The sequence below is a fragment of the Megalopta genalis genome, chromosome 1 (genome assembly GCF_051020955.1).
Source record: "Megalopta genalis isolate 19385.01 chromosome 1, iyMegGena1_principal, whole genome shotgun sequence".
Lineage (NCBI taxonomy): Eukaryota > Metazoa > Arthropoda > Insecta > Hymenoptera > Halictidae > Megalopta > Megalopta genalis.
Genome location: NC_135013.1, coordinates 2996242 through 3023961, shown reverse-complemented (window position 1 = coordinate 3023961; position 27720 = coordinate 2996242). Strand labels below are relative to the sequence as shown.

General features: G+C 40.3%; 1 protein-coding gene and 1 long non-coding RNA gene across 3 annotated transcripts in view; one reads left to right on the top strand and one right to left on the bottom strand.

Annotated features, from left to right (window-relative positions):
- Positions 1-27720, top strand: part of LOC117223620 (dipeptidase 1) — a 296833-nt gene that overhangs the window by 264712 nt on the left and 4401 nt on the right. Inside the window, exons 2-7 of one of the 2 annotated variants that reach the window (XM_033475989.2) lie at positions 9883-10212; positions 17811-17943; positions 19009-19197; positions 20527-20726; positions 24915-25075; positions 27266-27395. In XM_033475989.2, coding sequence (XP_033331880.1) covers positions 9883-10212; positions 17811-17943; positions 19009-19197; positions 20527-20726; positions 24915-25075; positions 27266-27395 — 1143 coding nt within the window. Of the gene's footprint in view, positions 1-9882; positions 10213-17810; positions 17944-19008; positions 19198-20523; positions 20727-24914; positions 25076-27265; positions 27396-27720 lie in introns of both variants that reach the window. The other variant, XM_033475988.2, reaches the window with a different exon arrangement.
- Positions 8091-15556, bottom strand: LOC117223624 (uncharacterized). Its single transcript, XR_004490981.2, has 4 exons — positions 15375-15556; positions 13783-13841; positions 9862-10070; positions 8091-9372 (listed from the first exon to the last, which is right to left on the bottom strand). It is a non-coding gene; the product is annotated as an uncharacterized LOC117223624 (long non-coding RNA).

Genomic DNA, 27720 nt, shown 5'->3' with positions numbered 1-27720 from the left:
ATTAATTGTAAATTATTTATTGCAAATTTATTAATATATCGTAAATTATTAGTACACGGTAAATTATTACTATATATAGTGAATTATTAGTTCATAGTAAATTATTAATATATAATATAACAGTAAATTAATAGTACATTATAAATTATCAGTGTATCATAAATCATTAGTACGTAGTGAATTATCAGTATGTTGTAAATTATTAGTGTATCATAAATTATTAGTACATACTAAATTATTAATATATGACTTAACAGAAAATTAATAGTACATAGTAAATTATCAGTATATTGTAAATTATTAGTATATCATAAATTATTAATATATGATTTAACAGAAAATTAATAATACATAGTAAATTATCAGTATATTGTAAATTATTAGTATATCATAAATTATTAGCTCATAATAAATTATTAATATATAACACAATAGTAAATTAACAGTACATTCTAAATTATCAGTATATCATAAATTATTAGTGTACAGTAAATTATTAATATATAACACAATAGTAAATTAACAGTACATTCTAAATTATCAGTATATCATAAATTATTAGTGTACAGTAAATTATAATTATTATTATTAGACAGTAAATTATTAATACATTTCAATCTACTAACACAAATTAAATAATCAGCACACTGTAAATCACAGACAAGCATTTTCAATTAAATTCGAAGATCCTACAAGGGTCAAAGGTGTCTGTTCCGTGAGTACACACTGTGCACAGTGCATCGAGCGAAACGAAGTGGCTGACAGGGCGCAAGGTTTCGAACGGTGTAAAACGGCGGGTGGTCCGTGGGAACGGAGGGGGGGGGGGGCTCGTTAAGGTTAACGCAGTTCCAGCGCTCAGTTTACAATTCTTAATCGCGGTCGCGAATCCATTGTGCAGCCCCCGCTTCGTAGCCCCGCTGCCGCAGAACGGATGGACAGAGGAGCTCCGTCGCGCGAATTGCTCTTTTTACTTCTGAAGTTCGGCGGAACAACCGGCTGCAGGTGAGCCTCGGAGTCGCTTGAAAATAGGATTGCTTTTTTCGAATTTTTTTACGGTCGCACAGCGGCCGAGCAGTTCCGAACATTACGAGGCCATTTCGTAACGAAGCTCCGACCGCGCCCCACTCCTCGCCCGACCGCTCCCCTCTCCCTTCCCGCCACCGCCGACACCACCGCGCCGTTCCCGCTAGCGCCGCTAGCGCCTTCCGAAACGGCGCCCGATGTCCGCGAAGGCGAACGTAAAAATTACATTCCGACACTCCCGTAAACGACTCTTTCCGTTTCTTTTCAAGCGGAACACCGTCGGAATGGCCAGGCGAGCAAGGATCGTTGAAAATGCGCCGGCTCGCGCCGGGAACTTAACATGTTTACGAAAAAACAATGGCCGCAAGCGACGTCGTGAGTTTATCGCGCCGTTCCGAGGTGGAACATTCTACACATACACAAGCGTGCGCGCGCGCGCACGGAACAAACGGTCCTCGGTACGTGCGCGGAGGTTTATTACCCAGCAGGAACCGCCGGTGTCCCTGAAAACGCTAATTCCATTGGTCGCCGCAATGCAAATTGGATCGAATGTAAATCGCACGACGTTCTGGATAAAATGAAGCCGCTGCTTTCAGTCCACTTTTCTAAGCCTGGTATGTTAGTTAGAAACTTTTTTGAACATTCTTACGCTTCGAGTGACAACGGCAATAAATATTCGGCGCGGCCGAATATAAATATATAAATAATATATAAATATATGTGTTAATAATATAATATAAATATATAAATATATGTGTTAATAATATAATATAAATATATAAATATATGTGTTAATAATATAATATAAATATATAAATATATGTGTTAATAATAAAACGCACAGAAAATATAACCAAAGCGAAAGGGTACAGTCTTTCTAAACATTTTAATACGCTACGCGCGTAGCGTAATATTTATTAACATGATGAATATTAATATAGCAAAAATAAACACGCCGAAATATAATTGAAATAAATTATGAAGTTACTATAAATTAACCTAATAGTAAATTATCTTAACAATACATTTTGATCAGTAAAAAATAAAGATGTTAAATATAATTGAAATAAATTATAACGTTACTATAAATTAACCTAATAGTAAATTATCTTAACAATAAATTTTGATCAGCAAAAAATACATATGCTAACTCGATCGTTTAAAAAATTGTAAAACTAGACTTATAATGCTAAATAAAATTTGTTGCATCGATTGCGAGAAATAGGAGCCGAATATAAATTCTTTTTCTCTGATAAATAATTGAGTGAGTTTGAAGTATTTGTCAACTTATTTTTAATGCTTTTATTATCTTCGTTCACCGTCTTATTTCTGCAGCAAAAATTCCGCAGTCTAATTGTAACTTTGTTTATTTAATTTACCCGTTATTAATTGTATAATTTACCCGTCAATTTTCCTTCATACCTAAAACCATTTTTGCGATTACTGGACTTCGAATTTCGTGCATTTATGACAAAAATGAACACATCAAAGCGTTAAAAATATTGAAAATGTTTTAAATAATTTAAAATGCTATTCCATTACAATCAACGCATCGAAATTATTAAAAAGAAAAAAGATGGATGTCCATGTCCTGCAAATCACTATTTTATTAACATTATTTTAAACAGCATTTTGCAACTATTATTTTTTGCAACTTATCGTTATCGCAGCTGTTATCTGCATACGATTTCGTGATCTCGTTTTATCGAAAAAAATTTATCAAATCGCAGCGATTATAGACAAATAATAAATTCGTCGATATATCTAAAAGAAACCAAAAAAAATGGACAAATTTCCAGCGCGTAGAGATCCGGAAGGGTTCAACGATTCTTGAACACAGTCCATAAAACTCGAATTTTCCCCGGCCCGCGGTAAATCGAAAAGCCGTTCGGCAGCGAATTTAATCCACCGAAATCTTTTGTTGACGTTGAAAAGCCGTAGAATGACAAAGCGGTTTTCTAAATATTTTTTATTTCGCCCGGCCGAAAGCTCCCCCCGCGCGCGCGCGCGCGAGCGAGCGAGCGGCCGCGGTTCTTTCCACCCGTTTTTTATTTTTTGCCTATGTCAAACGTTCAATCGCGGCGCTGCTCGATCCCGCAAAATTGCTTCGTCAATTATGAAAGAAACAATATACCGAGGTGCGCACGAGCTGCCGCGGACAACGCGAAAATAGACTATGAACGGGGATCGTTGGCCCGTGAACCCCTACACCCCTCCCCCTCTCTGAACCCCTCGGATATTTCCGGGCGATCGTGACGAAGAAGAAGAAGACGAAGAAGGAAGAGCCGTTATTAACTCGGCTGCGAAAGCTGTTACAACGGGCTCGCAATTTTACACGATAACTCGATCATTCCCGGCCGCTATTAAAATACCGATTAAGCATCCTACGCCGAGATAAACGATATTTAAACGCGATACTTCGCGCCGAGAAGTTTACGAGTTCCCTTCGCCCCCCACTCCCACCCTCCAGCCATCGAATTACATGAAGCTGTTGGCTACAGTGACGTCGGGGCGGCGCGGAAGGGTGCCCGGCTTGGATAAATACGGAAATTCAATTTGAGAAAACAGCCGAGTTTGCCTCGCGTTATCGACGAGGCGAGATTGTTTCTCTTTAACCGATTCATTGTTATCGGAAATGCACGCCGGATTTCGTTGGGAACACGAATCCGTGGAGCATGATTAAGCTCAATTTTGAACGGGATTCTTTCCCTTGTTGCTGACAGAATCGGGTAACTTTTTATAATAATATAATAATAATAATTATACTAGTAATTATAATCATAAATATAATAATAATTATAATTATTATTATTATAGTAATTATAATCGTAAATATAATAATAATTATAATAGTGATTATAATCATGAATATAATAATAATTATAATAGTAATTATAATCATGAATATAATAATAATTATAATAGTAATTATAAAAATAATTATAACAGTAGTTATAATAATAATTATAACAATTATTATAATAGTAATTATAATAATAATAATAATATTCGCATATTCGAATAAAAATCAACTCTCACAAAAAATAAGAAATAAAAAGAAAGAGATTTTGTATAGCCGTCATATGAACGTAATAAAAATAAAAAATATATAATAATAAATAATATAATTATATATATAATAATATATAATAATAATAATAATATATAATAGTAATAATAATATATATATATAATAATATCATTTATGTATATATAAAATATACATATATGTATACAATATGCATATAAAATAAATGTATATAAACATATATATAAATATATAAATATGTGTTGTATAATGATACAGTACAAAAAGTAAGAAAAAAGAAAGAGTAAGATATATATATGTATATAGTATAGTATATGTATAATAAATATAGAACAGTAATCCAATATACAGTATCCAATGCAGAGATCAAAGATCAGAGATCAGATCTTCACCGGTTTCCCGCGATGTTTCGAAATCCACGTACGAGCATACGTACTGTTACGGCCTGCTATAAATTCGGCTAAAGCCTTTTGAAAACGATGCGTCCGTTTCTTTAAACCGGTGTGTATTAGCCACCTTAAGAAATTGCACGGCGATAGCGGAGGAACGCGCACGGCGATACCGACAATGTTCCCTATTTTAAAGCGCGGTTTTAGAAACGGAGAATTTACATGGAATGTTCTACGCAACGTAAATTAAATATGTATATTAAATACAAGAACCTTGTAAACATACATCGTACAATTCCGGTGAAACTACTGGAAACAATGCACGCTGCCGCTCCCTCTATTTATTTGATTCTCTCTCTCTCTCTCTCTCTCTCTCTCTCTCTCTCTCTCTCTCTCTCTCTCTCTCGTTGCTTGCACAGGGTATTTTCATGGCAAATAATGCTTTATTGAAGACATTTTTAGATCGTTAGAAATGTTACTGTTAAAAAAGAGAAGATCGTGCTATCGATTCGTATAGTATGTGTTAAATTAATGCTTTTCATGATTGATCTCTGTTCGATTATCTGGTAAAACGAGTTCGTTAAAATTTGGATTTGCTTGTCTTCGATGACAATTATTGTATATAGTAGAGATCACTCGAATAATCGTATATAATAATCGTTTTCATAAATTGTGTATTTTTGTTTCCAAGCTGAGAGACAATTAGAGACAACTGTATTTCTGATTTTATCGTGTTTTAAAAGTCTGACTTCTTTACGTCGACTCGTTCTACTTGACCGTGTCGACTCGTTCTACTTGACCGCGTCGACTCATTCTATTTGACTTGCGTCGATTCGTTCTACTCGACTCGCATCGTCTCTTCCTAGTCGGCTCGCGCTGACTCGTTCTATTCGGCTCGCGTCGACTCGTACTACTTGATTCGCGTCGACTCATTCTACTTGACTCGTGTCGTCTCTTCCTAGTCGGCGCGCGCTAACTCGTTCTACTCGACTCGCGTTGACTCATTCTACTTGACCGCGTCGACTCATTCTACTTGACTTGTGTCGACTCGTTCTACTCGACCGCATTGACTCATTCTACTCGTCTCGCGTCGACACATTCACCTCGACTCGCTCCGACTCATTCTACTCGACTCGTTTCAATTCTTCTCGTATACACTCATTTTCTAGAAAACCAGTCGACCCTCAGCGTCACAATAAAAATCCAGCGATTTCGACCGATCTTGAAAGAGCTTCTCAAAAGCCGTTCGAAAAGACGTTAACGTAGTTTCCGTCGCTAATGTAATTCCCCGAAGAAAATATTTTTTGAACTATACGAGTAAAAATTCTCGCGCGCAAGAGACTCGAAGAGAAGAACCGTTCCGCAGAAGAATCGAGTTCCGCGGGAGCCCGAACGCAAAAGTGAATCCGCGTGATTTACGCGATTCCACGGTGTCCGCGGATACATTTCCGCAGCCATGCAGAATCGCCTCGCTTATTCCGCGGACCCTGAAGTGGCTGTCGCGAGCAGCTCCAGTGATAAATTCCGAAAACGCGTTAAATCGTGGCTTGCGTTCGAGATAACGATATAAGCGAGTCGCGGAGACGATTGGAAGCCCTGCCGGCGGGGGAGGGGGGAAGAGCAAGGCGGACGTAGGAAGACGGAACGATCTTCAACGATTTGGAGGATTATAACAATTCCATTTTGGCTTCGCGGAACAAATCCTGCGAGCCCGATCGATCCGCCGATCGCCGCACAATGAGGCATTTTCTCCGAAAACGTGAAAAAAAGTCTGGTTATAAATATATCTCCACAATGAAAAATTCTAGGTTAAGTTAGGCTAAAAGTTTTAGGCTTGAATACACAGCTTCAACGTGCTCTATCTCCAAATTACCAGAAACTGTTTGTAAACCGCTTGTAATTGTTCGATTAATTTTAATGAAGTTATGAGTGACAGAATATTTAATTAAATCTGTTCAATTTTTATTTAATTTTTTAAGAACGAGTCACGCAAGATGCAGTGCTCTTTTTGGTCAGGTTTCAAAGGGCACGGCCTCGACTTTCTTTAGAAAATAAAATTGTAATAAATAATAATAATAATAAATAGATAATAATAATAAAAGTAAACTCAAATTCTCCCTAATTGACGCTCAGCTTGTAAACAGAAATGGAGAATTTGGGAATAATCGTATCTGCTCTCTCCAAATTGTCCATTCTTGTGCAGAATTTCAGCGTCAATTATACAGAATTTACTGTAATTTTGCATTACATATATCTTACTGAAATTATTAAAAGAGTAAAGACGTTTCTATCTGACTTTTACGTTTCTTACTATCAATCTGGACAATTTTTATCTTGAATAAGAAGAAGAAATTCACAATGTCACCGTGTTACGTTCAACTTGTTAAAACAATTGAAAAAAGAAATACGGTAAATTCTCTGAAATTGTCCCTCAGTGCTTGTAAACGGAAATGGACGATTTGAGAGGAGGGGATATACGCTTATTCGCGCCTCACAGCTAGTTTTTACGGTCGCCGAATAGTCGGCAACTATAAAAACGTTCGGCGAACGCCGATCGACGGGAGGCGGCCGGATTCCATTGGCGCCGCCTTCGATTTCTCGCCGAGCGAGCCCATTCTCTCGGCACGATCTTTTATTAGGACCGACATTTGGACGGTGTCCAGTAGGCAGCCGGCCTCGCCAGCGCCATTCATCGTCAACTTCCTCCGCCGGTTTTTCCTCTATTTCTCGTCTCGTCACCGGCCTCACGTCGAAGACATTAGCGTCGGAGGAGGGGGGGGGGGCGGTGCCGTCGACGGCTGTGCGACTAACTTCCGCATCCCCCTCTCCCACCCCTCGACGATCTTTTAATCAAAACGCCTGAATGTAAATCGCATACTGATTCCGTGTGTATGTTCCCCACGAAAAGTGATTTGTCGTCGACGTCGTCGTCGTCGACGTTGTCGTCGTCGTCGCCGTCGGACGATATTGGAATTTTTACGAGGACGCTGTTAATCGAGAAACGGATCAGCGCCCGGCCGCTTCGTTCAATCGAGCAGGAATTCATTCCGGGAATTCGTTGTTCGGCCGTGGAACTTTGATTAAATTTTAGCCGTGTTTCGTACACGCGAAAATGCCAATTTTTTTTAATCCTCGCCCGCTCATTCATTTCGACGCGATCGAAAGAGAGAGCGACCCGTTTACTTATAGATCGGCCGATGGACAAGTGGACAGCGATCGAATCGCGCTCGTGGCGACCAGCCGCCCGTGAACTGTCGCGAATCGGACGATTTCGTTCGGGACAAAATGAGAGAACATATTGTTCCTTTGTCTCTAATCTGGACGAGAAGAATTATAAAATATAATATATTATATATTATGTATATACATATATAATATAATATATTATATATTTATTTATTTATATATATTATATATTACACGTGATATTACACGTTAAAATATACATTATAAAATATAATATATAATATACTATATTATCTTATAAAACAATATATTTTAAAATATGTTATATTATATAAAATATATTCTATTATGCAAAATATATTATATTTTTTTTATAATGTATATTTTAATGTGCAATATCACGTGTAATATCACAAAACAAACCGAAAAGAAACAAACAAAAATTCTTATTAAAATCGTTATTCCTGCAAACGTTTTACCAAGAGTACACACGCATTGTGACGAACTCGAGATCGCAGCGAACGGGAGAACAGAAAATCGAACGTCTCGATATTTCGCACGCGCGTTCGATTATCTAACTATTGCCAACGAATTTACAACAGCTAAGTACATAAACGACGCAACACCGCGCGAGAAACTGCGACATTTTCTAGGTAAACACGGCGTGAATCGATAAAATGCCGCACGTGTTTACCGGCCGGGTCCCGCGGTCGTTGGAGCACAAAGGATTGCGAAGAATTGAAGTTGATAAAAATCGAGCCCTTTGACCTTTCCGCGGTGGAGAAATGGCCGTCGGGCCGCGCGCGGGCTGCCGGGCAAAAATGAATCGCGCCGTGGAAAACAGGGCCGAGTAAACGGTACGGAGCGGTGCGGGGCGAGGCGGGGCGGGGGCACGAGAGGAGCAGGGCAATCGAGAGACGACAATGGAGCGGTTCGTTTTTCGTTGGCTGTGCTCCGACGCCCTTTGAAAGCCGAGGAGAGCCGGGTCTCCGTCGAACAACCGTTCCTCGAAAGGAGCGCCGCGCCGCCGCCCTTGGCCCTTTGACGGAGTCATAAACTATTCAGGCCCCTCAGCAGCCCCGGCGATGACAGTCGTCGTCGCGCGCGCGCCGGCTGCATTTGCAACTCACAGGACGAAACAGTAAATTATTTCTGGACGAAGTGCGTCAAAGCTCCCCTCTCGTCCCTGCGGCTCTCTTCTGCCCCGCTCGTCCGCCTTCGTTTCTCCCTTTGGAATAGCGGCGAGTATGGACAACGCTCGAGGATTAACGTGTAACAGGAACGGCGTCGTTACGGAAACCCGGCATCTCTGCGGGCGCGGACGACGACGTCAAAGCAACTTATTTCCTCCTTGCCCGGCTAATGCCTTTGGGAATCGTTAATCCGTGCGACGCGGCCCCCGTATGCCACTTAACCCCGCGATTTAAATTCCGTCTCCTCGGCGATATGATAACTCGGACGAATAACGGAGAGATTCCTCTTCTCTGTGCGCACGGTTCGCCGTGAAAGGAGATCTTCTGCGTTGACGTCGATTCCGCGAGCTAGATTTTTCGTTGAACGGCGAACGCACGCTGAGAAAAGTCCGGGCGATTTTTCCAAGATAAATTAGGCGAGATCCTATCGCGAAATGCGAATTCTATCGCGTTCAGGAGGCACTGGAGAGAACAGCAATTGTTGCGCAAGAGTCTCCTCTTCTCAAATTGTCTATTTTTGTTTACAAGTTATCTGTAAAAAAAGAAAAACATTTAGATTTGTTTGCATTATATTGTAGCTTGCAAGTTCTATATATGTAATATAGTTATATGTATATGTATCCCAAAATTATGGCACCTCCGGGAAATGAGAGATTCCTCGGGTCATTTGAAGCAACTTTTTCCTCAGCGAAAATGCGATCCGCGGCTTCGTTTACGAGTTATTAATGAAAAACGCTGACCAATGAGAGATCCCGCGCGGCTGGCGTCCCGCCCTCGCGCCCACTGCCGCTGCTCTAGGCGGCCGGCGCGGCGCAGCACTCGCGCTCCGATTGGTCGGTGTTTTTCGTTAATAACTCGTAAACGAAGACTCGTAGAACATTTTCGCTAAGGAAAAAGTTGCTTCAAATGACCTCAGGAATCCCTCATTTCCTGGTAGTACCGTAATTTCGGGATAGCCTGTACAAGATCCTAGCAAAGTAGCTAAATGATCCGACGAGTACCTCGACGAACCCTGACTAACCACAAACGATCGATGTTTCAGTGTGGCGGTCAGAGCGGTGTCTGGATAGCAACTGTGATCTTACTGTTAATTGGAAGCTGCGTCGACAAAGTTGGGCCACGGCCAGCCGATGGCGAGATTGCGCACCTGACGTCGTCGAAGGAAAGGTTGGACACTGTCAGGCAGGTTCTTTCCGAGGTGCCTTTGATCGACGGGCACAATGACCTACCCTGGAACATACGAAACTTCGTTCACAATCAGCTGGCCGAGTTCGATTTCGACAAGGATCTGCGACAGGTCGCGCCGTGGAGCAAGAGCGCGTGGAGCCAGACCGACCTGGTCAGACTTCGCCAAGGCATGGTCGGCGGACAGGTAATTTATTTCGCTGTAGAGACGTCGCGACGACCAGCAATCATCAATTGACACGTCGAATGAATTTTTTTTCAAATATAATTATTTATAAAATTATTCACTTATAGAATTGTAATGAATACGATTATTTATAGAAATTACTATTGCAAAGATTATTATTATTATCAAAATTGTCAAGGTTATGTCAAGGTTACATTCACTGCGACATGCAGGAACTTAACAGACATTTATTTCTTTTTTTCTTTTTTAATAACCTTAACGAGTTGAACGTAATGCAGTGGTATCTTTAAAAAATTTTTAAATGTGTTGACTGCTTCGAATTTCTTCTATTCATTTTTGTCACGAATGCATCAAATTCGCAGTATAATTGTTTAAAGTTGTAACAAGCAGTATATTTCGAGAATTTATGGCTTCTCTTTCACGACATTTTTATCATATATTGTAAGAGAATATTTTTTTTACTAATACTTTAAATATGACGAATATATACAGGGTTCCCCGGAAAGAATCATCCGATTTCAAAAATTTATATTTTTAAAAATTACACACAGAAAATTATAATTCAAACACGAATATAACGGGAAAATGTGCGAGTTTTACTTTTTACCCCATTGGCACTTGGAGGTTCGGAATTTTCTTAACACGGAACTACCAAACCGTTAGATTGGTCGCAGTTCATCCGATAATATGGTTCTACACAGTTGGCCTCCGAGATCACCCGACCTAACCCCATGCGACTTCTTCCTTTGGGGATTTGTGAAAGATCTTGTCTTTGTACCACCTTTACCTACAAGTGTAAATGAACTGAAAAACGCATTTGTGATGCTGTACAAACAATTATCAGAGATACATTACACCGTGTTTGGCAAGAACTTTCATATCGCAATGATATCATACGTGTAACGAAAGGAAGTCATATTGAACACTTGTAAACAAAAACTCACACATTTTCCTGTTATATTCATGTTTGATTATAATTTTCTGTGTGTAATTTTTTAAAATATAAATTTTTGAAATCGGATGATTCTTTCCGGGGAACCCTGTATATTGAATATACATAATATATATTAATAATTAATATTTATAATATATATAATATATTATATAATATATTTACTAATATAATGTATTATATTATTAATATTATATATAACGTCGTATTTAACGTATTAAGTAAAAAGAATATCCTCTTATATATAATATTAATAATATAATATAATAATATAATATATAATATAATATTAATATTTATAATATAATATATAATATAATATTAATATTTATAATATAATATATAATATAATATATTAATAATATAATATAATAATCGCGTAAATCGAGCCGGTTCTGCTCGCACAGCCAGTTAAAAATGCCCGTATTTCGTTGACAAAGTACAGAAACGTTTCGACACAGTGCCGGCGTTTTGCGCGCCGTTTTATCACGTCCGTCGCGATCCGGACGAAGATGATCATCTTTCCGGGACACCGCGTATAATATGGACCTTATCCAGGCGTTTCGCTCGCAGCCACCGCCAAACCAGGCGCGGCGGGTTAAGAAAACTTAAAGGAGAAATATTTTCATGGCACGTTCGCAAATATTTCACGCGAAAGTTGAGAAATTACGCGGAACGCGCCGGCAGAGAGTGAAATAACAAGGCTGCCGGGGGAAGCTCGCTACCCCAAGAAATTCACTCGGCTTTTTATTTAGCCAACTAGAAAGCACGATGTAATTAATTCGAGTACTTCTTCGTGGCCGAGCGGAATTTCTCGAACGCCGGGCCGCCGCGTGTAAACAGCTCCTCGAACGTCTTCACGCGCGGCGGGCGCGATGAAAAGTTAATAGACGATGAACGAAAAAGAAGAAACAGTGTTCATACTGTTTTTTAAAAGCCATCGATAACAATTCTCGGTACTCGGTAAGCGTCTGTGCGCGAAATGTAAGACGGTAAAAGCTAAGAGAGAATTTAAAGACGGTAAAAGATTTTTTCTTCGATTTGTAAAAATTAATACTAAAATAAATTAATGTGAACTTTTCTAGTAGCTGGTTCAGAAAATTTTGATCTCGTATAATTATCGTATGTAGTTTGTATAATTGCAATTGTTGTAATTATCGTATACTGTACAATTTCTTAATTATAAACCATGTTTGAATTTTCTTCTCTTCTCTTATACTTTGACACACAAGATTTCTATTATTTTCTAACGATGCTTGTTGAATATTGTGTCAATTGGACTCGCAAAAACAGCCTCAACACCGGGTTTACGGAATCCGTAAAAACGTCGGGTTGCTCTAATTGTATCGTTGATACAATTTATCCGTTCAATTTGTTCGTTCAATTCAATGTTTTTATTTACTCAATATATTTGTTACTTCGAGTGAATATTACAACGAGACCCGTTACGAATCGCAATAAATACATTATACCGTTTTATTTTTATAAAGTAATATAAAACAGTTGTTTTCAGTGCTGCGCGAATCAATCGCTAATCCGCGGAGCACAGTCAAATCCCTGTTGCAAATAAAAACGTCCATTAAACTGTATCCAACCGGATCAATTCATTTCCGGTCGTGCAACAAAGTATTGCCTCTGCCGGCGAAACATAAGCCCGCGGTACCATAGTAATCGCGAAAAGAGAGAATACCGAAGATAAAGTGGATCCGCCGGATATACAGGGTGAGTCGCAAATTAGTGTCCACGATTTGCGAGCAATTCGTGATGTTTACGTTCGTTTGTTTACGTTTACATGCGCGGCCTTGGCGTTACGCGTCGCCGCATTGTTTCAAATAGAATACAGGGTGTCCCAAAAATGTCTCGCAATCCGGAAATGGCGGATTCCTCAGATCATTTGAAGCAGCTTCTTCCTTTACAAAAATTTTCTCCGAGGCACCGTTAACTAGTTATTAACGAAAAACAGTGACCAATAAGAATCGAGTACGGCTGACGCGAGGCGGCCCTGTCAATCAGCGCACGAAGCCCAGTTCCGCTCATTGGCTCAGTCACCTCGCGCCAGCCGAGCTCGCCTCTCATTGATCACTGTTTTTCGTTAATAACTCGTTAACGGTGCCTCGGAGAAAATTTTTGTAAAGGAAAAAGTTGCTTTGAATGACCTGAAAAAGCCGCCACTTTCAGATTGCGAGACATTTTTGGGACACCCTGTGTAACAATTTTTCCTGCAATGTCATCATCCGGAGGTCATCGCGTAGCTAGTCGTTGAATTCATCTCGACGTCGCCTATAAAATAAATTTGTTTTTACATTTAAACGATTGCAATTTCTTGTCGGTTGAATACTAGTTAATTTTTGGTAGGAAACATTTTCTTGTCGGACCATCAGAGGAGGCTGAAAATCGCGTAAATATTTATGACTCACCCTGTACACGATCTTGCAGATTCTACCTCAAATACCGCACTCGAGCACACCTGTGCGTGTAACATCGTTTCTTGTAACGTATACCACTGAAGGGTACGGTGCATAGGATATGGTATAGGCGAGAATGTCAAGTGTCGCTACTGCAGAACCCCCGTAAGTGCATACTCGATGCTTCCTGTAGAACCTGCTTCGACCGCTTACCTTCCTGATTACGTCGATATCATGTCGTTTCTGGTCCACGATGGAACAGCGAGGTTACACTGAAACGGAAACGAAGATGCACAGAGACTTGTAAATGTTGCGAATGCGTTATAATCTCTATTGAAGTCAAATCTAATACTTTCTTCGTTATTTCTTCTCTTTGTAATTAACCCTCGTACGACCGATCATTTTCACAACCATGAGTCATAAGTAATAGATCTCAATTTTAATTTATTTTAATTTAATTTAATTTAATTTAAATAACAAAATTTGATGTGTGTGTGTCTTATACGATAAAGGTTAGGTTAAACTCTTTCTCGGGGATTTCTATTTTTTTTTTGTTGACTTTCCAGTGTGCATCCCGATGGATTTTGTCGAGAGAAGTACAAAAATTGAAGTCCCGAATCTAGGAATGTTATTCAAATAAGTCCTGAATTCATTTGTTAAAAAGTTATGCGCGTCCAAAGTTGACGAGTTTTTAACATTTCTGGCAGATTAGCGCCGTAGTTTAACGATCGGCATCGCTAGATGGCAGCACACGCGCAACGTAAAACCACTAACACCTACAACCTTGACAATAACCTGTCAAAAACGCTGGAAGTTCGTCAACGCGCGTAACATCTTAACCTTTTAGGTACGGCTGAATTCTGCGCGAGACTATTTCTCTGGACGGCAGAGTCTGATATGTACTGTATAGAGTGTCTATATATTCTGTCTGTATATTTTTAAGATACAGTTATATTGTTAACAGTTATATTGTTAAGATAAGTCTGTATATTGTAAATCGATGTGAAGACAAAAGAAGTGTGAAACAATGCATATGAAGACGATTATTTGATTCAAACGATGACCGAGTGAGCTACTAGAGTAAGGCACTATAGTGGTGCGTCGTTCAGAGAGATGACATCCGCGAAAGCCACTATAGTGGCGCGTCATTCAGAGAGATGACATCCGCGGAAGCCACTATAGTGACGCGTCGTGCCTAAAAGGTTAACAAATAAATTCAGGACTTACTTTAATTACATTAAAATAAGAAATAGAAACTATAATAAAAAAAGAATAGTCACAATGGTCCAAAAAGAAAAGAAATAGAAACCGCCAAAGAGAAGTTTCGCCACAAAGTTAATTATGCTTGAAAATGAACAAGCGACCGGGAATTAGCTACTCCATTGTAACCGACTCTGCATACAATTTTCAATATTACTCAGCTTTTTGAGCGAATGAAACATTTGAAATTCAATTCTCAATCGGGAACGGCGCGCGTCGCTGAGGGCGAATTCGGTAAACTCTGCGAATTCGAGGAAAGTAACGCGAAACCGAAAACATCGCGCCAACGGCGGGATGACACCGAAAGCGTCCCTTTCTTTGCGTCTGGTAATAGCGTAACAGTCGACGGGCGACGCACGTAATGAAACGCCACGCAACGTTGCCGCGGCGACGAGCAGAGGCGAAGCTGAAACGGGCCGGCCGACTGTCCGATGTACAATATTACGTTCCACAAACACGAGACGCTTCTGCCCGTTTTCGACCGCAAGCTCGTTACCGGTTCCCCGGGCTTCTTGCCGCGACTTTTTATTCCCGTTCCAGTTTACCTCCGGTTTTCCCCCTGTCCACGTGTTCCGCCTTCTCGCCGCTTCTTTTCCATCGCTCCAGTCCGCCATTATCGTGAGCAGCGGTGTCTTTGATGACGCCGCGATGACGATCGACGCTCCGGCGCGGCGTTGCCAACGACGAGCCGCTCGCTGCGTCGCTGCCGCGTCTCGAACAACTTCCGCGATCTGCAACTCCGCGAAAACCGTGGCGTCATTTCTGGCAGTCGAATGAAACTTAGTAGAATCGGTTCATTAGAAATAGGTTAGATTTGCATTGAAAAGTCTTTCGACAAATTATACGGGGTTGTATAATTAACGAAATGAACTCGAATTTAAAATTGACATTAATTTTTACATTTTATCACTTGTTCGGGAATATCCGAATTTTGCTGCTCGTGCAAATGATAAAATAAAACATACGTGACGTTCGTCCGCGAAAAAAACATACGAAGATGGTCGCTGATTTAATTAACGAGCTATTAGAATTTACGTGGCGCGGCCGGCTATATATTACAACAAATTTTCGTTCTGACGATTATTTGTAGATGCTACGCGACGATACCATATTTGCGGCACGGTAAATCACGAGACCGAACCACGGTCATAAAATTTGTCACGGTTACTTCGGTCGAAATAACGCGTAATATGGCCAACGGTAATAATGAGCGGCGAATTTATTAAATTAGATTAATGAACCAAAATTCAAGCGGGATAGATCGTGAGACACTTTGTATACGTGTATACCGACATGTAATTCGCTGCATAATGGATTTTGTGCAACAAATTTGACGGTCGAGCAACGCAAAATTTTAATTAAAATTTGTTACACGACTGCCTCGATGTTTTATTAATCGTTCTTTCAATTCTACGAAAATTCTCGTAACAATGGCAGTAAAGATTTCATCGAAAACGATAACATTGTTTATCTAAAATCAACATTTTTTAACGTATTTTAACATATTTTAATGTTAGTAAATAAATTTTGGTAAATAAATTTTAATAAATAAATTTTAGTAAATAAATAATATCTTAGTAATTGCAATTAACCTTTTAATCGATGAACCGATGACTGTTACATTGACCGGCCATTAACACGAATATTTTCTATCGATCGTCGGCTATCAATTTGTACATTGTAATTTATATTAAATACTACACATCAATTTAATCAACAATCATTATGAGCGATCAATTAATTCGGTTACGATAATTATCGCACGCGGATATATGTACATAGACTATTAGAACGTCGAAACATTATCGCAATTAAATTCGGCATAAAACGAAAAACAATTAATTGTCCGCCATATTGTGCGTTATCGCACGATCGCTCTCGCAAGTTGTCATCTAATAGAGAAATAACTACGCAAATTCGTTTAATACTTATCCTCGGAAAACGTAATTTTAACTCGTTTACAGGTAAACCCGTCCGCGGGTATATCAGCCAAATCATTAAAAAGACACAATGACCGTTGGATTCTCATTAATCAGCTTACACGGAATTGCATAATAGATTGCGTTCATATAATTGTACGTGAAACACTAGACTGATTCGCGAACATTAATTGTGCTACAATACACTTGTGCTCGATGCGCTGTTAATTATATAATTATTGAATAGTTATCGAGGCTTCCCGTTGTAATTCATATCCGTGGAAATTATTTTCGTTAACGTATCGTAAGCGTTGCGCCTTAATTTCGGCGAAAAACTCACTGCTAACCAGATTGCGGATATTTATGTGAAATAAAAATAGTCCAAGTCGATCGTGAGAAACGTTAAAGTCAGATAAAAATGTCATCTCTCTTGTAATAATTTCAGTAAGATATACAGGGTGTCCCAAAAATGTCTCGCAATCCGAAAGTGACGGGTTCCTCGGATTATTTGAAGCAACTTTTTCCTTTACAAAAATTTTCTCCGAGGCACCATTAACGAGTTATCAACGAAAAACAGTGACCAATGAGAGGCGAGCTCGGCTGGCGCGAGGCGACCGAGCCAATGAGCGGAACTGGGCTTCGTGCGCTGGTTGGCTGGGCCGCCTCGCGTCAGCCGTACTCGATTCTTATTGATCACTGTTTATTCGTTAATAACTCGTTAACAGTGCCTCGGAGAAAATTTTTGTAAAGGAAGAAGCTGCTTTAAATGATCCGAGGAACCCGCCATTTCCGGATTGCGAGACATTTTTGGGACACTCGGTACACATGTATGTATAATATAAAAATATTCTCAAACTCTTCCACAGTTTTGTTTTAGATCTCGTTATTTTCTTGCAAATAATAAAACTCGTCCAAGTTAATCGCAAGAAACGTTAAAAGCCAGATAAAAGCGAACGAACGCCGGTTTTTCCAAAGCGAAGAACCAGCCGAGGCGCACCAGCCGTTTCGCGGTTTCATAATTACCCGAAGAATAATAATTCAACCGATCCTTTTTGTTCGCAGTTTTGGGCTGCCTACGTGCCGTGCGAATCCCAGCATCTCAACGCGGTCCAGCTGACTTTGGAGCAGGTGGACCTCATTAAGAGGCTCATAGAGAAGTACTCGCAACACATGCAGTTCGCTGCATCTTCAAGGGGTGAGTATATCTTTCACAATTATCTGAAACGAGTCGTCGGACGCGTCTGAACCGCGTGCGCGCGCGCGCGCTCGCGACACAGAAACGCTCTTTTCTTTTTTTCCCTCTCCCCCACCCCACCCGCTTCGTTCCTGCACTCTCCGGCGAGACTCTTTTTGTTCGTCCGTACGCGAGTGAACACCGCTCCCATTAAACACGACTCGTAAATTCCGGTGGAACGCGAAACTTTGCTTGTTCGCCGTCACGTCGGTGGTTTCGATTCGATGCCCGATACTATTTCTTCTCGATTCGACAAAACGCCGCGTCGCGCCGTCGCTCTAAAAAAAATAGGATTTCCGTCGCACATCGAGAGCCGCGCGCGTCGCAGAGTTCCACGGAACTTCGACAGCACGATTTTCATCGCGTGACTTTCGTCGCGCCGACGTGTCGCCATCTATGAGATCCGTCGAGCCGCTCGTTTGTCGCCCGGAGTGTTCGCTTCAGCGCTCAGTTTGATGGACGATATACAGGGTGTCCCGAAAATGTCTCGTAATCCGGAGATGGAAGGTTCCTGAGATCATTCGAAGCAACCTTCTCCTTAGCGAAAATGCAAACCGCAGCTTCGTTTACGAGTTATCCAACGGAAATCAATGACCAATGAGAGGCAAGATCTGCTGGCGCGTGACGGCCGAGCCAATGAGCGGAGCTGGGCTTCGCGCGCTCGTTGACTCGACCGCCTCGCGTCAGCAGAGCTCGCTTCTTATTGGTTGGCGTTTTTCATTAATAACTCGTAAACGAAGCCGCGGCTTGCATTTTCGCTAAGGAGAAAGTTACTTCGAATAACCTAAGAAATCCACCATTTTTCCGGATTGCGAGACATTTTTGGGAAACCCTGCACAGTTACATATGCTCACCTAATAACCTTTTTTTTTACCAAGCCATTCCATTCTCAATTTTATCTCGTGAATTATGTTCACGATTCTTCGTACTTTAATTATCGTTTTTTTGCTGGAACTGATTTTTAAACGTTTAATTTTTTTATTATCGGGTAATCGATTAACAATAAGAATTGAATTTGTTTTCCAGAAATCATGGAGGCCCACGAGAGAGGCAGAATAGCATCCCTGATCGGAGTGGAGGGTGGACATAGCCTAGGAAGTAGTTTAGCTGTTTTAAGGACATTGTATCAATTGGGTGTACGGTATCTGACGCTCACGCACACATGCAACACACCGTGGGCGAAAAGCTCGTCGGTGGAGGACGAGGATGAAGAAGGTGATTATCGTGAAACGAGATCTCGTTTCTCTCCGGCCTCCACGGATTCCGAATTATCATTGAAATCGCATAATCCCGTAACATTAAAATGTCATTATTTAGTTTGATTTCGGAAGCATAATTTCATAATGTACGCGTGCATTATAAAGCTTAGAAATTAAATAGATTTGCTTTTGTAGCAATTATGGATTAGTTGGGAATTGCACGCTGTACATACAGGGTGTCCCAAAAATGTCTCGCAATCCGGAAACGTCGTGTTCCTCGGATCATTTGAAGCAGCTTCTTCCTTTACAAAAATTTTCTCCGAGGCACCGTTAACGAGTTATTAACGAATAAACAGTGACCAATAAGAATCGAGTACGGCTGACGCGAGGCGGCCCAGCCAACCAGCGCACGAAGCTCAGTTCCGCTCATTGGCTTGGTCACCTCGCGCCAGCCGAGCTCGCCTCTCATTGGTCACTGTTTTTCGTTAATAACTCGTTAACGGTGCCTCGGAGAAAATTTTTGTAAAAGAAAAAGTTGCTTCAAATGACCTGTGGAATCCGCCACTTTCGGATTGCGAGACATTTTTGGGACACTCTGTATATGTATTATACATATATGTATACGTATTATTTTATATATACAGGGTGTCCGATTTTAATCTATAAATGAAACTATGAAGTAAGATATATGCGATGCTGTTTGCAAAAGGTTAGGATGACCCCGATTTTTTATTGAAGAAATAAGTGTGGGCAAATGTTAAGGAAACACCCTGTATATTTCCATTCAAAACATTTGCATCTCTGACATACATCCACCGTTTTACGAAACGATCTAATGAACGTCGATTTCAACGAAATCCAAATTCACGCCGCGGTCGTAAAGTTTGATACGAAACACAGTAACTGATTCCGAGCGAAATAGAAAGAAAGAACAAAAAAAAGTGCCTGTTTCCACACATCTGTTCGTAGCATCCGTGGACGCGTGAAATGAAACTCGACGTTTCCCGGGTTGTCGGTCGGAATAATGAAATAAATTTCGCGATTAAAGCGAACAATAAAGTCGCGCCCCTCTCGGCGGAGCGGTTCGTAGATGTTAACGCGGCATGTTTTTTACCTGGTTTAACGAGTCCGGCGCGATTCGAAGTGCTTCCAGCACGTGTCAGAGTCCTTCCGCGTTCACGTTGAAACGTTTAAATGAAATAAATTGCTGGGAACGTGACGCCGCGACGTTTTCGTATCTGCCGAGAGGGAGTCGCGCGATATCTCCATTGTGCCGAAACAATAAACGTTGAACGATCGTAAACAGGGACGAGGAAAAAAGTGAGGTTACCTTTTGTTTCAGGAGGCGGCCTGACCGCGTTCGGGAAAGCAGTAGTCAAGGAAATGAATAGGCTCGGAATGCTGATAGACCTTAGTCATACAGCGAGGGCTACCATGAGGGACGCTCTAAGGGCCAGCAAAGCACCCCTCATTTTTTCTCACTCTTCGGCCTTTGCCATCTGCAATTCCTCGAGAAACGTGCCCGACGACATTCTAAAGCAGCTGGTACGCCGCCGACTGCGACTCTTACGGAATTCTAACGCGCGCCGCGCGAAATTACGAAATCTTTCTATCCCAAACATACCACGAAATCGAACTTGTTCGTTGCAGTCACGCTCTGTAAATCGTTTTATGCATCTATTATATATATTTTATGCATTTATTAATATATATATATTAATTTATTTATATTATATTTATAATATATTATACAGGGTGTCCCGAAAATGTCTTGGAATCCGGAAATGGAAGGTTCCTGAGGTCATTTGGAGTAACTGTTTCCTTAGCAAAAATGTTCTGCGAGGCTTCGTTTACGAGTTATTAAGGAAAAGAAGTGACCAATGAGCGGGCGAGCTCGCCTAGCGCGAAGCGGCGGAGCCAATGAGCGCAACCGGGTTTCGACCGCTCGTTGGCTCGGCTGTCCAGCGTCAGTCGAACTCGCCTCTCATTGGTCACACTGATTTCGTTGATAACTCGTGAACGATGCCTCGGAGAAAATTTTTGTAAAGGAAAAATTTACTTCAAATGGCCTAGGGAACCCCTCATTTCCCGGAATTGCCATAATTTTGGGACACCCTGCAGAGCCTCCCCCGTTTTACGCGCGCCTCCTCGTTACGGAAGATTCGTAAGTCGTGAAATTGAAAGATCTAATAGGTGTGCCTCGTTAACCAATTGCTCCTGTAGCCTCGACTTCGTCGACTATCCGAACGCCAAATGCTTCGTCGAGCAGCTGTTGTTATCGCGGTTCCAGCAAAAGTATGTAAATGTACGCTGCACGCCGTAAAGTCGGAGCGTGCCCTTCAGTTTTTAAGAAACTTCGCTTTCGTAGAATGCAGGGCAACACTGTTGCAACTTTCCTCTTAAGTCTTTTCATGCTGGGCGGAAAATTTTTCAGAAAACAGAGACGTATACACGGAGCCGCACATATTTACAATCTTCAAACTGCTGCGAGTTACCGGGCGCCGGTACGTGCAGCCCGTGTTTTCACATATTTGCCGGGACCGTAAAACGTTAGTAGGACCAAAAAATTCGATATGCGAGATCTTCCGCAACATAATCCAGTATTGGCCGCCATAACTTGCAGAATTTCGGGCGCTCTCACAGTTCCGCTTCTACGACGTCTTCCACTTTACTTTTACCTTCTACGCTGTTTCTACAACGTTACTTCGTCGTTTCGATGCTACATACGACTTCTATCCTCTAATTAATTCATAGAACCGAGATCACTCTGTTTAAAAAGTATAGCGATCCATGCTCGTGAAATATACGGAAAATATTAACGAATGCAAGAGCAGGGGGCGATAGCAATTTAACACTGTTCGAGGTTAGGTTTTTCGAACTTATAATTGCTAGCGTTGTCACGAGTGAACTGAACTCCCGAACAAAGCGATGGAACCCGGAAGGGGCCGAGGTAAATGACGATGGAGTCTAAATATTTCACTTTAACAGAAAAGAAGCAAATGAATAGTTAATGGCAAATTGTTAAAGAAATTCGCTGCTGTGATGATCGCGTATCGTTGCTGCAGAAGGGTCTAAGGAATTCAGCGTCTTAGTCGACGAGTGGCGTAAGCCACCGGTTTCTTAGCGTCCTGAAAATTGGACATTTGTGCAATATTTTGTAAAAAATTCAGAACAAATTGTAGCTGTATCGTAGGAAAATAGAGTGGAAGAATAGTAGTTGCAATAACGTCATTTAATACTTCATCTGTCGCGCCAACAATCTCAAAGTAAAAGTAATATATTATTTAATACTTAAAGTAATATAAAGTGGTATAAAATTAACTCTCTGGAGTCTATCGGGACATATGTGTCCCATATATGTATGTATATCAGTCTTAGAATGCATACCACGCACATATTTGTTTACATGTAACCACATAACCTCTCAGTTTGTTGGTGAAGTCGGGCCAACGCTGATAAAAATCAACATTTCTTGTTATTAGCATCTACATGCACGTAAAACTTGACTTCAGATATAACGCGAATTAACGAAAAATAAATCAGACTCCAAAGGGTTAAAGTAACATATGTATTTGATCTGTGTGTGTGTACTTGAATTGATAATACTTAATACTTTAATACTTTAATTGAAATTGAAACATTGAGTTGCACGACATTGACATAAAATGTTGACATAAATATACGTTAATTTTAAACGCAGATAAAATAACTATGCTTGATAATAATTATTTCTATTTCTAACTTTTTACTTTTTAGCTGATCGTATTATCGTTTCAGATTTAAGGTCACTCGGCGACTAAGAGGCTCGTTGATCGACGCGTGAATGCGTTAATATTAAGAATAAATATGCTCGATGAAACAGAGGGACTCTGCAAATATCGGCGAGCTTGCTGAAGAGCGAGAGACGCGGTCTAGGCAGACGCGGTTACATTAGATACAATACAGGGTGTCCCAAAAATGTCTCACAATCCGAAAGTAGGGGATTCCTGAGGTGATTTGAAGCAACTTTTTTCTTAGCGAAAATGCAATCCGCGGCTTCGTTTACTAGTTATTAACGAAAAACAGTGACCAATCAGAAGTGAGATCATTTGACGCGAGACGGCCGAGCCAATGAGCGGAACCGGGCTCCGTGCACTCGTTCGCTGGGCCGCCGCGCGCCAGCCGAGCTCGCCTCGTATTGGTCAGCGTCTTTTCGTTAATAACTCGTAAACGAAGCCTCGGAGAAAATTTTCGCAAAGGAAAAAGTTGCTTCAAATGACCTCAGGAACCTCCCATTTCCGGATTGCGAGACATTTTCGGGACATCCTGTATATTAGATACAATATAACTTTCTACTTTTTAACTGATTTATCATCGTTTCAGATTTAAGGCCACTCGGCAATTAAGAGGCTTGTTGATCGACGCGTGAACGCGTTAATATTAAGAATAAATACGATCGATGAAACAGAGGGACTCTGCAGATATCGGCGAGCTTGCCGTAGAGCGAGAGACGCGGTCTAGGCAGACGCGGTTACGCGGGAACATTGCAGTAGATTCGGTCGAAGTACGTGCCGCAGTAGCTGCGGTCAGAAACTGCGGCGTGCAGGAGGCGCGGCGGTTAACGTCTGAGGCTCCGAACGGACGAAAATTGATTCGTTTTTTCATCAATCATCGCCGAACGATATTACTATCGACGTTCTGTCCGGCCATGAAATTCACGAACGTTGAAATATTAACATCTATCAGCCTGGTCATTCCGACCAGGGGTAGCAAGTTACACGGCTGTCGCGGAGATCATTTAAACTTCCAAAAGGGAACATTTCGTTGCCTTATTCAAGTCGCAATTAACGTTGCACAGCGGTCGGTTTCCATACAAAAAGCGGGAAAAGAGACATATAACAACTGAAATTATATATTTAAGCCTTGCTTTTTCATTTTATATTACTAGTGCATTCGGTTTTCGTTGAGATAGAATAATGAAAACGAAATGCAGTGATTTAACTGTTTATGAACGAATATTTTTTTAAATATAGTTTTTGCTTTCGATTCGATTAAATTGAACATCCTCTTTATTTTCATATTGCGAACATTGAATTAATAATAGATTAATTTCCTTGGTGAATCATTGATCAATGAAACGCTACGATTTTTCAGGACAGTGTCTTTTTCAATTGGGAATTCGTGATGAAGTCATAAAGATGCTGTTGTAAAAAAAAATTTAACGTTACATAGGTCTTATAAATCATTGATAAACGAGTACATTGTGATTTCTTAGAACACTCTTGGAACGCTTTCTCGAGTTACAAATTCCAAATAAAATTGCAAAGATGCTTCCGCAAAAAATTAGCGAATCAATTTACTCATTATGACACAGAAGAATAGCTTGCGCATAGCAATCGGTGCAGACTTGTTACTTTTATAAGGCAGCAAAACCAGCCTATTTTAGTGACTGATAGTTCTGACGTAAATTATGGGCTTTTATGAGCGAGAAGCTCTGTCTGATGTATAATTCATTTCATTAAAAAAGAGGACAATTTTGGGAGGGGAGATTATTCTTATAATTGTTGTAATTATCTCTATTATTTTTATAATTGTCGATGATCGGTGATTATAAGAACGAGCCGCAAAGCTAGAATAGCTTCCCAAATTGTTCATTTTTGTTTACAAGCTGAGGAACAATTTGGGAGACAATTTATTGTAATTGGATCGCAGTCCAATCGAACGACGGATCTAATATTATCGCTTTTTTTGCAGGCTGCTAACGGTGGACTGGTGATGGTAACGTTTTATAATTATTTCGTAAAGTGTGGCTCTCAGGCAACCGTCTCCGACGTCGCCGAGCATATTTACTATATTAGGAACTTGATTGGCGTGGACCACATCGGTGTCGGCGGTGACTTCGACGGTATCAACAAGTACGTATGTTCAAAGTTCATCGAACCCTGCGTCGAACCTCATCGAATCTGAATCACAAAAACAGTCGAAGAGACGGGCGATTAACCTTCGGACGGCGGGCGCCGCGGGTCAATTTGGACCCAGAGTTACAAGCATCACATATAGAAATTTCATACATTTACAATGAAAACGGGTAGGTGAATTTTAAGAAATCGAAACTATTTAAACAGATTTAAGGATACGCGTGTATTATTTTCAATTCATTAAAATTGTTAAAGGAAGAACGAAATTTCTGTTTGACTGATATTTTGTAAAAATTGATGAAGATTTTTATCTTGCATAAAGATTCGCGGTCTAGTAATTATTAACTGGACCATTTATTTTGACCATTTTTTTTTCTTTTTAAAAATGAGATATTACATAATTTGCGATTAATTTAGTGTAACCTTTTTTGTGACAACTAGTTAATATTTAATATATCAAAAAACATTATCATAATTAAAATTAAATGAGAGAGAGAGAGGTGTTAATTAAATGAATTAATTATATTTAATTAAATGAAATGAATAAAATGAATAAATAAAATAAATGAATTAAATGAAATTAAATGAAATTAAATGACAATCGACCAATTATGAAAATGGTGTAAGTCCATTTATAGCCTGTAAGTGTATAATATATTATTTTGATTAAATTCGCCTGAAAGAAATTTCAATAATCAAATTACGTATTGGCAAATTAGTAGAAACATCGACGGACTCGACATAATTAATTTACATTTTTGAATTGACTAATAATATGTTAACCTTTAATTTTCTCGGAACAACAAAAAATGGACTTTTAATTTAACCTTGAAAATAAACGGTCCAAATATTAATATTGAAACTAATAAAAGGATTAATTTTGTTAAATCGCAAAAATGCAAACGGATCTAAGCCGTGGCTGCCACAAATGCTTAAAAATGGCCGCCGTCCGAAGGTCGAAGAGCGAACAAAGTATTCGAAAATAAAGCGAAAAATCGAGCTATTCGAGCGAAAGATGTTCGCACAGCGAACACGAGAGACAGGGGAAACGAGGAGATCGTCGCGAAGCTGTTCATTTTCCGCTATTTTCCAGCGTGAAATGTTCATTCTACAGCGGCCGAACAATTCCTCTGCGCGGAAAGTAAGCCCGCCGCTCACCTGATTTGAATTTGAAACATTACGAGGCGAGATCAAATTTGAGTTGTAAGTTTAATTAAGGGGAATTCTGGGCGGCTCTCTAATTAACCTTTTCGCTGCGGCGGTGTTACCTCGAAAAGATTTATCGCCCTATGGGCGCGCCGGGACCGGCGCACCACCTTCCCGTGGACAGAATTTAGTGGTCGCGTCGCGAAATTTATCGTATCTGTACAAGTTATTGTAAACCAGCGAACGGGGAATTAATGGCCCTCCCCGGAAATCTAATTATACGATCATAAATTCTTTTTCTTGTTCGCCGAAAAACACCGCGGCCATTCGTCCGGCCGAGACGCCGGCTTTTAATAGAATGTCCATTGTTTTTCGAGCGGAAGGGTTAATTCGGTTTGATTAATACACCGCGCCGTCGTCCAATGGAGTCCGCGTTCGCCAATTAGAATTGCTTTTTCTCGCCGCGCGAGTTCGACGAATCTTAACTCGGATCGAAGCGCGAGGAGAATATTATCAGCCTCGAAAAGAAATGCGCAACGCGTACATAAACTGCGAATTATTTTATATATAATTATTTGTAGATTCGGGAATTACTTGCCAAAAGATATTCGAGATAACTGAGAGTGAAGATCTATTAGAAAGTTTTATAAAGTGTCTTCTTTAACTGTCGTTAAATGTAAAGAAGGATCAACAAAATATTGAGTATCGAGTATCATTCGTTGATTTATTATTATATATGATTTTTAGTGAAATTATGCTATCATTTCGTCGCGCTGTATTCCCATAAAAATTCTTCTCTTTCGAACAAAATTGTTCGGATCGACGATATTCGACTGTTTCATTCGCATACATTTTTCAGCGGTATCTTGCATGTTTCTATAAAAACAAAAAAAAGCACAACATTTCGACCTAAACAAGATCAATTTTTACGCTGCAACGTGCGCATTCCGTGTTCTGAAACGAAAGCGGCGTAACAGCGACGATGAGAATCGCCGTTTGAACAACAATAGTTATCTAGCTTATAATCGATTTTGTTGACAGAACACCACGAGGTCTCGAGGATGTCTCTAAATATCCGGAATTGTTCGCCGAGCTCCTCCGTAGCGGGAAGTGGAACGTGTTCGACTTGAAAAAAGTTGCTGGTCTCAATTTGCTGAGAGTCCTCCGACAGGTCAGAGTCCCTGTCATTCTTTCGTGGAAGCTAACTGCTCCTCGGGAAACGAGAAGTCGAAACCGAAGAACAAATCGTATTCCCGTCCTCGTTCAATTTTGCGAATCTTCGCATCGCGAGTTCGGGAAACCGTATCAAAACCGTCGGATTCGACGGTTCCGAAACTGTTCGACCGATCGATTTGATCTTTTGTGAGCGTTTTTGTTTATTCTTATTTTATTTATGATTTTTCTTTTATTTTTCAATGCAACTTTCCGCGGAAACAAAAACGAAACTGTGAAGACGGCAGAAAATTTTCGGAATATTTTTATATTTTTCTTATAAT